At 42.1% G+C, this 14483-nt stretch overlaps 1 protein-coding gene across 2 annotated transcripts; it reads right to left on the bottom strand.

The window, feature by feature from the left end:
• Window positions 1-7451: 7451 nt before the first annotated feature.
• On the bottom strand, window positions 7452-12507 carry LOC129627047 (cytochrome b-c1 complex subunit 7). Of its 2 annotated transcripts, none has more exons than XM_055546614.1 (4): window positions 12424-12507; window positions 9323-9394; window positions 8318-8484; window positions 7452-7663 (listed from the first exon to the last, which is right to left on the bottom strand). In XM_055546614.1, exons 1-4 carry the CDS (start codon window positions 12440-12442, stop codon window positions 7586-7588), a joined length of 336 nt encoding a protein of 111 aa, XP_055402589.1. In that variant the 5' UTR covers window positions 12443-12507; the 3' UTR covers window positions 7452-7585. The 2 variants fall into 2 exon arrangements, with proteins under 2 accessions (XP_055402589.1, XP_055402590.1); XM_055546615.1 differs by lacking the exon at window positions 12424-12507 and adding an exon at window positions 11174-11340.
• Between the last annotated feature and the right edge of the window lie 1976 nt (window positions 12508-14483).

Genomic DNA, 14483 nt, shown 5'->3' with positions numbered 1-14483 from the left:
AAATGTCAAATATCTGGGGATCAGAGAGGGCTTCTCCAAGTAAGTGGAATTTTACTTTTGTCTTAAAGTAAAGCTAGAATTTGGCAAGCAGAGAGAATGGTGAGGGTTTCAAGCGGCACCCCCAGAAGTGACAAAGGTTAGAAGCAGAATTTTGCAGAGTGCGTTTGGTGAAGAGGGAGTTAAACAAGAAGAAAGAGCTTGCCCAGAAAGACAATGCAGCTCCATGTCAGGGTGGGCGAACCTTCTGTTTTCTGTCATACAGCATCTTTTTAGCACTGGCATTTCCCTGAATTAAATTGTGTGGAAGAGTAAGTCTCTGATTGGAAGCAGATCCATCAGGCATAGAGGCAGAGAGGTGGGGGAGGTAGGAGACATTGCCTTCGACAGGAGCTTGTGTGATCTCTTGGAGGCTGACTCTGGGCCATGAATTGGCCAATCTCAAGGAAGCAGGCTTGTAAGTTTTCCCAGGGACAGACCGCAGACTAGGTCTGCTGCCCGTGGTGCTCCCAAGGGAAACCTCAACTACCCTCAGCCGGTGGGAGACCAGCTCTGTGTGAGTCAAGGTTCTCAGCTGCAGGTCAGGCTCCTGCAACCAAGGGATATTCAACGAAAGATCTACTAAAAAAGGACAGGCAAGGTTAAGGGACCAACAAGAGATGGTTGTGGGGAGGAAGAGAGCTGCAGGAGTCCTCAGAGGGACGGCCAACCCGCAGCCCAGCAGGAGTGAGCTGGGGAACAGACACCCCAGTCCCTCTGCTTGTCTGTCCTCTTCTGCAGGCAACTTCCCATTGGCCGAACCCAAGTGAGAAGCCGAAGGACAAGGCATCCGTAGATGCAGTCCATACACGTCAGTCTCCGGGGCGCAGAGTGGGATGGAGATGTGCAGAGAGCGGATCTGGAATATCCAGCAGGGGGAACAGTCTTACAGAAAACAAGCCCACAGAAGGGGCTGATTACCAGCTCACATCTGATGCTGGGAAAGATTGAAGGCAAAGGAAGGGAGGGGCAGAGGATGAAATGGTTATAGCATCACTGACTCAATGGGTATGAATTTGAGCAAACTCCGAGAGACGCTGAAGGACAGGGAAGCCTGCTGTGCTGCAGTCCATGGGGGTCACAGAGAGTGGACACAACTTAGTGACTGAACAAGAACAATCCTCAAGGGATCCCCCTTAGTGGGTCTCCTCCTCCTGTGTCTCTACCTCCCACCTCCACCCCTGCACATGAGCTTGATCATCCAGCCTTACCAACTGGACCCCTGCTGCTGCTGCTGCTGCTGCTGTTGCTTCAGCCATGTCTGACTCTGTGCGACCCCATAGACGGCAGCCCACCAGGCTCCGCCGTCCCTGGGATTCTCCAGGCAAGAACACTGGACTGGGTTGCCATTTCTTTCTCCAATGCGTGAAAGTGAAAAGTGAAAGCGAAGTCGCTAAGTCGTGTCAGACTCTTCGTGACCCCATGGACCGCAGCCTACCAGGCTCCTCCATCCATGGGATTTTCCAGGCAAGAGTACTGGAGAGGGTTGCCATTGACCTCCTAGTATCTCTCAAAAATATACTCAGCTCACACCATATACCTAATTCCATAGGGATTAAAGATTTATGGTTTTACTTCTTACAGCTAATAGTACTAGATGAAAAACCTCACTGGATATTTATATAACCATGGAGTAAAGCAAGGACTTCTCAAACATGACCTTAAAGGCAAAACCACAGAGGAGAAGACTGATAGACTGAACTACATAAAAATTAGAAACTTCCATTCGACAAAACCCACTGTAAACGAAGTTGAAAAGGCATCCAAAATATAACCAGAACAACATTCAAACAACAGAATAAGAAAGTATCTTTTTAGCAAATTTGAATAAAAGGAGTACTGTCTAAATATATAAAGGTCTCATACAAATAGATAAGAACTGACCCAAATTGGGGGGTGGGGAGCAGGGGAGCTAAGAAGAAAACTAAACAAATAAAGAAAATGCTGTGAAAATAAAAATAGATGCATAGGCAAAGGACACGGACATGATAAAGGAGGAAAAACAACTTGATAATAGCATATGGAAGCATGTTTAACTACTCAATCCAAGAAACACACATTTAAACAAGAAACCCTTTCTCCAACCAAACTCACCAAGATTGTTCTTAATGAAATATTTGGTACAGGCAGGCATGCACTGAGAAGAACTCTCATGATTGCTTGCTTGTTGTTGGTGTTTAGTCAATAAGTTGTGTCCGACTTTTGTGACCCCATGGACTGTAGCCTCTGTCCTTGGGATTTCCCAGGCAAGAATACTGGGGTGGCTTGCCATTTCCTTCTTCAGGGGATCTTCCCAACCCAGGGATTGAACCCACAACTCCTGCATTGCCAGGCTCATTCTTTGCCACCGAGCCACCAGAGAAAAGTACAAATTATTAATGTCTTAAAAAGCAAATTGGCAGTTCAGTATCGAGAAATGTTTAACATTCATCCCCCTTAACCTCACTTGAAAATTCTGGAGATTTTTACTTGCTAGAATCTACTCAAACGTTCTCCTGCTCATAAAGTGCAAGCACCTCAATACGGCGCACACCTTCCAGGCTCCATCAGCCTCACCTCCCAGACACTTGCCACTCCACCAGCGTGAAGTCTCTTTCCCTGGCACACGCCCTGCTTTGCACTTTCCTGTTTCCCTTCCTCCGCTTAGCTTGGCTGGCTCTGCTTACCATTTTGGAATCCGCTAAGTTGTCAGTGGGTGTTCTCTGATCACCTGCCAAATTGATTTATTTTTCCTTTTCCATGTATCCGTAACACCCAGTGTATATAGTTTTACAAATAATTTACACACTTGTTTACATATATTACATATTTATACATCTATTTACATGTCAATCTCCACCATCTTGGTTTCTCCCTTTGTATCCCCTGTACTGGTTATTTTCAAGTAGAGGCAATTCTGTCACCCAGAGGAACATTTAGCAAATGCCTAGAGACATTTTGGGTGGCCAGAACTGGAGGAAATGGACGATGCTACTGAACATCTTACCATGTACAGGAAAGTCCCAAAACAAACAATTATCCAGCCCAAAATGTCAACAGCGCCAATGTTCAAAAAGTCTATCCTACACCTAGCTTCTGCCTAGCATGAGACACAGAAAGCACACACCAAATATATATATATATATATGTTGTTTACTTGCCCAGTCGTGTCCGACTCTTTGTGATCCCATGGACTGCAGCACGCCAGGCCTCTCTGTCCCTCACCATCTTCCAAAGTTTGCCCAAGTTCATGTCCACTGCATCAGTGATGCCTTGCAGCCATCTCATCCTCTGACACCCTCTTCTCCTTCTGCCCTCAATCTTTACCAGCATCAGGGACTTTTCAAATGAGCCAGCTGTTTGCATCATGTGACCAAAATACTGGAGCTTCAACTTCTCTGTTAGTCCTACCAATGAATATTCAGGGTTGATTTCCCTTAGGACTGACTGGTTTGATCTCCTTGCTGTCCAAGGGACTCTCAGGAGTCTTCTACAGCACCACAGTTTGGAAGCATCAGTTCCCTCACGCTCTGCCTTCTTTATGATCCAGCTCTCACAACTATACGAGACTACCAGGAAGACCATAGCCTTACTATACGGACCTTAGTTGGCAGAGTAACGTCTGCTTTTCAGCACACTGTTTAGGTTTGTGATAGCTTTCCTGCCGAGAAGTAATCGTCTTCTGATTTCATGGCTGCAGTTACCATCTGCAGTGACTTTAGAGCCCAAGAGGAAATCTGTCACTACTTCCACTGTTTCCCCTTCTATTTGCCATGAAGTAATGGGGCCGGATGCCATGATCTTAGTTTTTTTAATATTTAGTTTTAAGCAGGCTCTTTCACTCTCTTCCTTCACCGTCATCAAGAGGCTCTTTAGTTCCTCTTCACTTTCTGCCATTAGAGTGGTATCATCTGCTAGTCTGAGGTTATTGATGTTCTTCCTGCCTATCTTGATTCCAGCTTGTAACTCATCCAGCCCAGCATTTCTCATGTGCTCAGTGTATAGGTTAAACCAACAGGGTGACAGCAGACAGCCCAGTGGTACTCCTTTCAATTCCAATCAGTTGTTTCGTACAGGGTTCTAATTGTTGCTTCTTTATTATATATATATATATATATTTTTTTTTAATGTATATATGTATGTGTATATATATATATATATATATAATGAACAAGCCCAATTTCTTCTTCCATACAATGGTTGTAATCATGTCAGAAGGTTGCAGGGAGGATTAAGAGGCAACATACGAACAGTGTCTGCTACAAGATTGATACTCCATCAAATTGATATTAGTTCATCCTAACAGTAAGTGCATAAATTAAAAATACAGACACAGGATGTTTTGTTCCTAAAATAATGACTCATTTCATAAACTGCTGATATGTCCATCTTTAAAGGATAATGATCGCCTAAATAGTTGGCATCTAGTTTCTAGTTTACTGGCACACCGTGTTTTAAATGTATGCATAAGGAATTAGAAGCTGAGTCTTGTAAAACAAATAGTTATCTTTTTTGACTTATAGATACAATTTCATAAGCATGTATAAAAATTTTATTCAAAATAGTTAGAATACTAATAGAACAATGATTCAATTGAATAATGTTAGCAGAAATTTCACAGGGATTTATTTTGAAATTACATTTTTGGCATTTATGCCAAAATAGGCAAATGTATTAAAATACAAAGTTAAGCAAACGATAATTTTTTTTCAACTGTAGGTGAGATATAGTCAGAATCCAGAATAACACTTTAAATACTTTGTCATAATACATAACCCACTCAAATACTAACAAGCTTTCTGTAATCTATGCTAAAAATTAACAAACTTTTAACAATTCAGTTCTTCGTCCTTGCTCAGTTGTTAATAAATACAAAGAAATTTTCTTAGCAAAATAGTTCTTAGCAAAATAGTTTTGCTAAGAAATTTTCTTAGCAAAATAGTTCAGAGGCACCATCTGACCTGAGATCTCAGCTTATAACATGTTGTGGCTTTTAATATGAACACCAGTATAACCAGAATTTAAGCAAATTATGGCAAATAAATTAAAATATATGTATTTTAACATCTTTAGACTTTATTAGGTGTTCCTTATACAGTCATCTGGTATGTTTAAAGAGTGAGCAATCATATAAAAGGAAATATGGTCAAAACTGATTGAAGTAATAAAATCCTGAAACTAAATAACATCTCATAATTCATTACTCTCATATATTAGATTTCATTACATCAGTATATAGCTTAGTAGTAAATTCTCCTGATGGCCATAAACCTCATAAGGTGTTGTCATCCTGAAAAATGAAGGGGAGGGAGTGGGGGTACAGAATGATAAATCTTCAGCAGCGGTGGTGCTGTGCCCCTTTTACTAGTCAAGCTGTAGTGCATCACCACCTAGTGGCTGCATCTAGTACCTCACGCTAATAAAGGAATCTTTTGCCCATTTCAAGTGAAACGCTTGTCAGAATTTTCTCTCACTCTGTGATAAAAATGTCAAATGTACACACCCACTTCTGATTGTTTCAGGAATTTTAACTACAGGCATACCTCCTTCATTTATTGATTTTTTTTTTACAAATGGGAGGTTTCTGGCAACCCTGTGTCCAGCACGTTTATTGGCACCAATTCCCAACAGCATTTGGAACACATCTTTGTGACATTCTGGCAATTCATGAAACATTGCAAACTTATTATATTTGTTATGGTGGTCAGTGATTTCTGATCTTGTAACTTGCTGAAGGTTTAGATGATGGTTGGATTTTTTAGCAACAAAGTATCTTTTAGTTAAGGTACATACATTGGTTTTTTAAAGCACAGCGCTACTACACACTTAGTTGTACAGCTGTAATTTTTACAACCGAGTGCCGAAGAATTGATGCTTTTGAACTGTGGTGTTGGAGAAGACTCTTGAGAGTCCCTTAGACTGCAAGGAGATCCAACCAGTCCATTCTAAGGAGATCAGCCCTGGGATTTCTTTGGAAGGAATGATGCTAAAGCTGAAACTCCAGTACTTTGGCCACCTCATGCAAAGAGTTGACTCATTGGAAAAGACTCTGATGCTGGGAGGGATTGGGGGCAGGAGGAGAAGGGGACGACAGAGGATGAGATGGCTGGATGGCATCACTGACTCAATGGACATGGGTCTGAGTGAACTCTGGGAGTTGGTGATGGGCAGGGAGGCCTGGCATGCTGCGATTCATTGGGTCGCAGTCGGACACAACTGAGCAACTGAACCGAAATGAATTTTTACATGCACTGGGAAACCAAAAACTGTGTGACTCATTTTATTATAATATTTGCTTTATTGTGATGGTCTGGACTTGAACTCACTGTATCTCTGAGGCATGCCTCTAAATACAAAAATTGTTTTTCACACTTTTTCAAGGTAAAATCCCAATTAGATGGTGTACCACACACTAGCTTGTGAACACTGTAGACTGCAGGTTCCATAATTCCTTCCCCTACTTGCTGTGGTTCTGTGTTCTCTCTTTCACCAAAATAAGCATTTTAGAATTTAGGGGTGGGAATGATGACATTATAGGATGGTTCTAACATGTAACTGGACTATAGCTTTACTTTTAAATATCATTACTATCCAACGCTTACAACAGATTTTTTTTTTTTTTTTCTTTTTGGCTGCACCGCTATGCATGTAGAATCTTAGGTTCCCTGACCAAGGATTGAACCTGTGCCCCCTGCAATGGAAGTGTGTCATCTTAACCACCAGACTGCCAGGGGAGTCCCACAATAGACTTTAATGATCATTTCCTAAGTGGAAAAGTCACTGGGAGCTGGAAAAAGTGTCTCGCCTATTGTCTACTTTTTATTTTCTGAAATACATATTAGCACAGGAGCACATATATGTATAACTTATACAGACCCATATTGGGATTAAATACATAATTTTTTTTAAAAGATAGGATGCAAAATTTATTTGGACAACAGTGGTTGATAATGGCTCTTTCCCAATCCTGGCAAACTAGGGGGTGAATCCTCTCTCCTTTCATTCAGTAACTTTCAAAGTGTGAGAGCCAGTCTGCTGCGCTGTTTATGTATGTTATGCTAAATCGCTTCAGTCGTGTCTGACTCTGTGATCTTATGGACTGTAGCCCGCCAGGATCCTCTGTCCATGGGGATTCTCCAGGCAAGAATACTGGATGGAGTGGGTTGCCATTTCCTTCTCCAGGGGACCTTCCCAACCCAGCGATTGAACCTGCATCTCTTATGTCTCCTGCACTGGCAAGAGGATTCTTTGCGACTAGCGCCACGTGGGAAGCCCCGTTCTATTTACTTCAGATAAAACAAAGTCCCTGGTGTTTGTTTCTTGCCCCATTCCATCCTTGCAAGGAAGGCCCTGCTGGGGCTTCGAGATATCTTGCTAATCTACAGTAGCAACATAAATTCAGTAGTTATTCAGAATAAGGTTTAGAACGCCAAATCTCCAACAACAGTTATAATATTTATTTAAAGTAATACATTTACAGCCCAAATAGTTCTACATTGTACACTTCAGGTTTAACCAACTTCATAAAAATACTTGAGAACAGCCGTATCCACAGATTTAGATTACTGAATTATTTCTTTGCCCATTCTTCTCTCTCTTTTCTTTCCCGAATAACCTCTTTCAGATACGGTTCAAGGTAGAATTTATCCTAAAAAATGAACAAAAGAAAAATAGTACATGCCATCATCATATATTGATATATCCCAAATATTCAACAGGTATTAAACAAAAAAAGAAATCTACAAAACTTATTTCCAACTTAAGAAAATATATTCTCAAGCAGACTGAAAACTGTCTGCCTTTCACTTATGTAAAATGCCACAAAAATATTGTAATAAGCTGTTCTGATAGGTTATCAGAGGGTCTGTCAAAGAGAAAGAAATGAGAGTCTACAAGGTTTGGCCTAGTTTCAATGCAGTCCAAGGGGTGAGGGATTGCTTCAGCCTTTCTAGGAGCCAGAAAGCCACTAAAGGGGCCGATCACATAAACACCACCCTTTCTTCATTCGAGGAGAGTGCAGAGGGAGAACCTGGCCTGGGAAGGTGAAGACCTGGATTCTACTCCTGGATCTCTATCTCAGGGATGTGTTTAGTGATCTGGAAAGTCACTTCATCGCTAGATCTCAATGTGTTTCTCTCTAAAACAGAGCTAACATTTGCTCTAACCTCACGAGACTATCATAAGGATATTGATCTGACACAACTTTAAGAACTCTAAAGCACTATACAAATCAATGTCTTCTTTGTTTCTAATATTCAGCCCTTAATGGCCAACATTATCAAATACACAAAAATTGTCCTACCTCCTCATATTTTGTCCACTGCTCTTTAGGCAGGATTTGCTGCCTCATGCTGAGGTCCAGTGCTCTCTTAATGCGAAACACTCTGTCATTATAAAGGTTCTCAGGAAGCCTTCTTATGGCTTCTTTTACATCGTCATTCTCATATATTGTGTCATCTCGCATTAAGCCTATGGTAAAAAACAAGAGTTAGAATGAATATGCATCTTGAAAATAACTTTTTAAAAAATAAGTAAAATTTTGACTTATAACTTAAGTCATTAACTTGGGTGATATATCCAGAAATAGTTATGATGGAAACTCAATGCCATTTCACATACAATAATGGGTTATTTAATGGATTATTTCTTAAATGGTATTGTGGAAACAATGAGTCTTTTAAAATATATTTCCACAAAGTTCACATTTTATCTATAGTAATTTTAAAAACATTTAAAATGTCTACTGTGTTTTTAAACACATATCAATAAACCACATCTCTACCTTATTATAGTTTGTAATTCTGAGCTCGAGGAATTAAAGAACCTTAAAATGACAGTGTACTAAGGAACCATTAACATTTAACGATGCTTCCATCAGGCTTCAGTTACAAAAGACGAAGTTCACTACAAAGTATAAAGTTCCAAAAAAAAGTTCAGAAATCAACTAACTGTAAAGACAGCAGACAATTTTCACATTTGAAAAATCTCTACTTTCAAAGTCCACATAACTTAAATTTTAAAATGCTAAGGAGAGGAGCTGAGAGAGGGAACATATAATAAGGAAAATGTTCTACTCTCATATTTCAAGAACATAAATCATGTCCACCTCATACATTTGGGACAATTCCATCCCTCTCTTCTCAATAATAAAAAGGAAATGGATTTAATAATAAAATGTGACTTAATTTTAAAATTTAAGGTCCACAGGTACAAAGAGTTCATGTATTCTGAGGATCCATAATAACTCCTACAAAAGCACTATACTCAGAAAAAGAAGAAAACAAAATAAAAAAGCACAAATACTCACCCAGTTTATTGAACCCGGCAGCATTGTAATACCATTTTCGAATACCTTCCAGCCACCTGCTTGATGCTGAAACTGATATTGTCACACTATTAACTGCTAATAATCCCACTTAAGAGAATGCAAACACAGGAAGGAATTTCTTCTAAAAGCATATACTCTATATATTGTACGTAAAAACTGCTTACTTGGTCTATCAGCAAAAGTGATTGCAGGTAAAAATTGGACAGTAAGGAAAAAGGATAAACTCAAACACCTGAAAGACCTATAGGTATGATTACAGTCCCTCATTATCTGCAAGAGACTGATTTCAGGACCCCCCTCAGATATCAAACTCCAAGAAGCTCAAGTCCCCTATATAAAATGATACAGTGTTTGCATATAATCCAAGCACGTCTTCCTACTTTAAATCTTTTCTGGGCTGTGCTTAGTCGCTCAGTCACATATGACTCTTTGCAACCCTATATGGATTGTAGCCCGCCAGGCTCCTCTGTCCTTCAGATTTTCCAGGAAAGAATACTGGAGTGAGTTGCCATTTCCTCCTCCAGGCAAAATTCCCAACCTAGGGATCAAACCTGCCTCTCTTGAGTCTCCTGAGGGATTCTTTACTACCACCTTAAAACAATGTAAGAGCGATGTAAATACTTGTAAATCGATGGCCGGAGAAGGCAATGGCACCCCACTCCAGTACTCTTGCCTGGAAAACCCCATGGACGGAGGAGCCTGGTAGGCTGCAGTCCATGGGGTCGCTAAGAGTTGGACTCGACTGAGTGACTTGACTTTTACTTTTCACTTTCATGCATTGGAGAGGGAAATGGCAACCCACTCCAGTGTTCTTGCCTGGAGAATCCCAGGGACGGGGGAGCCTGTTGGGCTGCCGTCTCTGGGGTCGCAGAGTCGGACACGACTGAGGCGACTTAGCAGCAGCAGCAGCAAACAGATGGCTGAGAGCAGCAAGTTCAAGTTTTGTTTTTTTGAACTTTGTGAAAATTTTTTTTCAAAATATTTTCCATCAGGAGGTTGGCTGAATCCTCCAGTGTGGAACCAGCGGATATGAAGGGCCAACTGTACTGCCACTCCAGCTTTTCAAAGTCAAGCATCCCATTCCTTTATGTCCCCTTGCCGCCGTTAGAATTAAAGGAGTAGGGGACGGAAAAGAAACTGGGAACTTCTCCATCATTTGCAATTTCAGAAATAGATTCCAGGAAATAACTCTAAACTTTTCAAGGGAGTTGGAGTTGTATGAAAAGATGAGATTTCAGGATACACTAGCAGATCTAAATGACCCCCATCTTCCAAAACTTTTATTTGACATTACTTTTATTTCACTTGGCTATTCTCTTTAAAAATATATGTATTTCTGGGAGGGTTTTGATCCCATATGGACTAGTAAAAGAAGCACATTTCCCTCTTCCCCAGCAGCTAACTTTCCATGGAGGGAATGAATTATTTCAAAGTGTATGAGGAGAAACAGGTAATGTTAAAACTCTTTCCGGAACAGAACTGAGCTTGATGGGCTACCCAGCAGGAGCTAAAGGCAACATGACAGTGTCTGATGTTTACAGGAGAGATGTGGTACAGAAGGGGAGGTACGGAAAGTTTAAATTTCCTTTTAAAGTTTTGTCTTAGGGATAGTCCCTAACCAAGGAAGGAAAACCAACTCTCTTTTGATTCAACCTCTTAGACATCACAGCTTTGGTAACTCTCTTTGGAAACTAAGCACCAGGTGCATAACGTTGCTTCTGAAGTAACAACAAAGCGTCAACAATCTACAGGCACACTTGTAGGAGAGAATTACTTGAAAACATATTTACCAGTGATCGTAATAATGTTTAATGTTCAGTGAACACTTACCATGTGCCAGGCACTATTCTATTTGTTTTACTCCCATGCATGAGTTACTTACAACCCGCCCGTCCTTGCAAAAGAGCAATAAGTATTACATAAATTATCCCATCCAAGATCAGAGGCAGCCAGTGATGGAGCTGAGGCCAGGTCTGTGTAGTTTCCAAACACAGCACTGAAGCACAATGTCTTCAGTAGTCTAGTTAAGGAAATAATGAATTTTTCAATGTCTCCGCCACTCCCCCAAAGCTCAAGGTCATTTAGGTTAACGAATTTTTCTGGCAATCTGGTGTTTCCTAATAGCTTCACAACTGCTGGGGGTACATTAATAGGGACCAACATTTTTTTAAAAAGCTAGGAGGTGTGTGTGTTCAGTCGCCTGCGACTCTTTGCGACCCCATGGACTGTAGCCCACCAGCCTCCACTGTCTATGGAATTTTTCAGGCAATACTGGAGCGGGTTGCCATTTCCTACTCCACAGGATCTTCCCCACCTGGGGTTCCAACCCGCGTCTCCTGCACTGGCAGGCGGGTTAGGGACTGACAAAAAGGGGGTGGGGGGAAGGAGCGGGGAGGGGACTGTATTTTTTCACGTTGTTTAAATATTCCAGTAATATCTGCGTCCTATTCCATAATAAACACATCTGTTCCAATACCTAAAATAGATGCAAATGTCTCCAAATCCAAAGACCAAGTGGATGTTCCAGATAAGACAAGGTTATTAAACTGAAGCTTCGCCGTAACCCTCACTCACTCAGCTGCCTCTAAATTCCCTGCTTGAGAAGCGCGAGAGAGTGCAGCGAGGCTTCCAATCCCGATTCCTCCGGCTACTTCGCCTGTTATTTTACCAGCCTACAAGGAAAACTGACACTGTCCTCCTCGCGCTGACAGAACGGACCTAGCTAATGCAAACGACAGCGCCTGGCTCACAGTAAATGCTCGGTTCACTTGGGTTGAGAGCCACTAATTATCTCCTGGTGCCCTTGAACTTCTTCTAAGGTCGAGAGGAGAAGGGCTCAGAGCTCGAGCATCCGGAGCGCGAGGGTTATGGGGGCCACCGCGAGCACCTTCACCAACAGCCGGCTCTGGACACTGAAAGGGAGTGGGCCCAAGGCGTCTCTGAGGTGGGCTGGAGCCGCCTCCTTCCCTCCCGCCATAAACTTGGCCTTTTATACCCAGCACAGGGAGAGGAGCAAGTTGCTGCCGAGTATAAAAGGTTCAGCGCGGCGATGCCCGCCAGGCAGGCCGCCCCTCACTTACCAGCTGGCCGGCCCGCCATGTTGACCTGACACAGAAGCGTTGCCTCCTGGGTAAGTCCTAGAGGTCAAGTAGGGCCCAGGGCGCAGGCGCGTTGCGTCACGTCGCGAGGCGCGTAGGGGGCGGGGAGACGCTCGCGCAGGCGCAGTTCTGGCGGCCAGTCTTTGGGCTCTGAGGTCCTGCACCTGTCGGTCACGATTATGCTATTCTAGTAGGCGTGGAACCGCGATAGGTTCCCTGCGACAAGGTGGGGGAAAAACACTAGGCGAAGAATTAGAACTGGAGAAAGAAATGTCAACCCGCTCCAGTATTCTCGCCTGCAGAATCCCATGGACAGAGGACCCGACGCAAAGAGACGGACACGACTGAAGCGACTTAGCGCGCACGCAGGCAAGGAATTAGAACACCAGATCTTTAGTCTGGCTTCTGTTACTGACGAGCTCTGAGAGGTTGGACAATAATAACTGCGCCCTTTGTGTCAAGCAACACGCTAAAAGTTTTATGGACTTATTTTCATTTCATTCTAAACCTGTAAGATAAATACTGTGATTGTACCCATTTTAGAGAAGAGGAAACTGAAGCTCTGAAAGGTTGCATAAATTGTCCAAGGGCACTTAAACTAGGAGGAATCCAGATTCACCTTACAGAATCTGACTCGAGATAAAATGTTGTTGTTCATTTGCTAAATCCTGACCGACTCTTTTGCAACCCCATGGGCTAAAGCCCAGTCAGGCTCCTCTGTTGCTGGAAGTTCCCAGGCAAGAATACTAGAATGGGTTGCCATTTCCTTCTCCACAGGATTTTCTTGACCCAGGGATCGAACCCGTGTCTCCTGCATTGGCAGTCAGATTCTCTACCACTGAGCCACCAGGGAAGCCCGAAAGATACAACTTTGGCACTCCTTGATTCTAGGGCCATATGCTACACCACTGATCCAGGGGAAACTAACCCTCTCTCACCTTCAGTTTCTCCAGCTGAAGTTCAACCTCAAGCCATTTCAGTGATAGTTTTGTTAAGAACAATGTAATACTAAATTTGAACTGCAGCAGAATTTTAATGCAATTTTAAGGTAAAAGTGCATTTTAAAGGTTTTAGTCCAACTTAAGTCTAAAGTGTAAAAAACTAGGGACAGCAGGATCACAAATTGTTGAGGTAAGAATTTTACTAAAGGTTGCAGAACAGAATAATTGGTTAATTTGTGGGTGAGGCAGGCCGAGGGGACAAGTCAGACCATCTCTTTACACCTTTTATCAAAATAAACTCCAGGTGTATTAAAGAGATTTAAAAGTATTTTAAAAACAACAACAAAATACCCTAGAGACAAACAGTCGAGTTCGCTTACGATGTTTGATGCTTACTGAGTTGCTGATGAACTTCTACACCACTACTGTCTTGGGCCGCTCAGTCTATGGTAACAAAATACCATAGACTGGGTAGCTTAAAAAACAAATTTACTTTCTCACAGTTCTCTCCAGTTAGAAGCAGAAGAGCAAGGCGCCAGCATGGTCAGTTTCAGTTGAGAGCTCTTTTCCAGGGGCTTGTATAGGGTGCCCTTCTTACTGTGCCCTCACATGGCAGAGAGAGCAAGCTCTTTTGTATCCCTTACAAGGACACTGATACCATCATGAAGGTCCCATGTTTATAGCTTCATCTAAACATACATTATCTCCCAAAGTTTTGCAGTTTGGGCAGGGGGAGTGGTGGTGGGAGGACACAATTCGGTTCATAGCAACTACCCACCAGAAACCGCTTGTTTTCTTATGTCCTAAGCTGAGATTTGGGGCAGTATAGAATGCCATCTAATTGTAAATTTGAAAGGTTTAATGGTCTTAGTCACAATCCAGATCTAAAATCTTGTTGGCTTCTACCTTTTTTTTTTCCTCTGTGACATCACAATTTCTTGTATTACTGAGCACTATATGCCGTACAAAAAGGTAATGAATGCCTCCTCCCAGACTAGATTAGCCAAAGTGAAGTTGGAAGATAGGAAGAAATGTAGTACATTTGTAAGCTGGCAAATTGCCTTACAAGAACTCATTAAATTGTTCTTCCCTACACTTCAA

This window comes from Bubalus kerabau, chromosome 14 (genome assembly GCF_029407905.1).
Source record: "Bubalus kerabau isolate K-KA32 ecotype Philippines breed swamp buffalo chromosome 14, PCC_UOA_SB_1v2, whole genome shotgun sequence".
NCBI classification, from domain to species: domain Eukaryota; kingdom Metazoa; phylum Chordata; class Mammalia; order Artiodactyla; family Bovidae; genus Bubalus; species Bubalus kerabau.
This window is presented reverse-complemented; position numbering and strand designations above follow the sequence as displayed.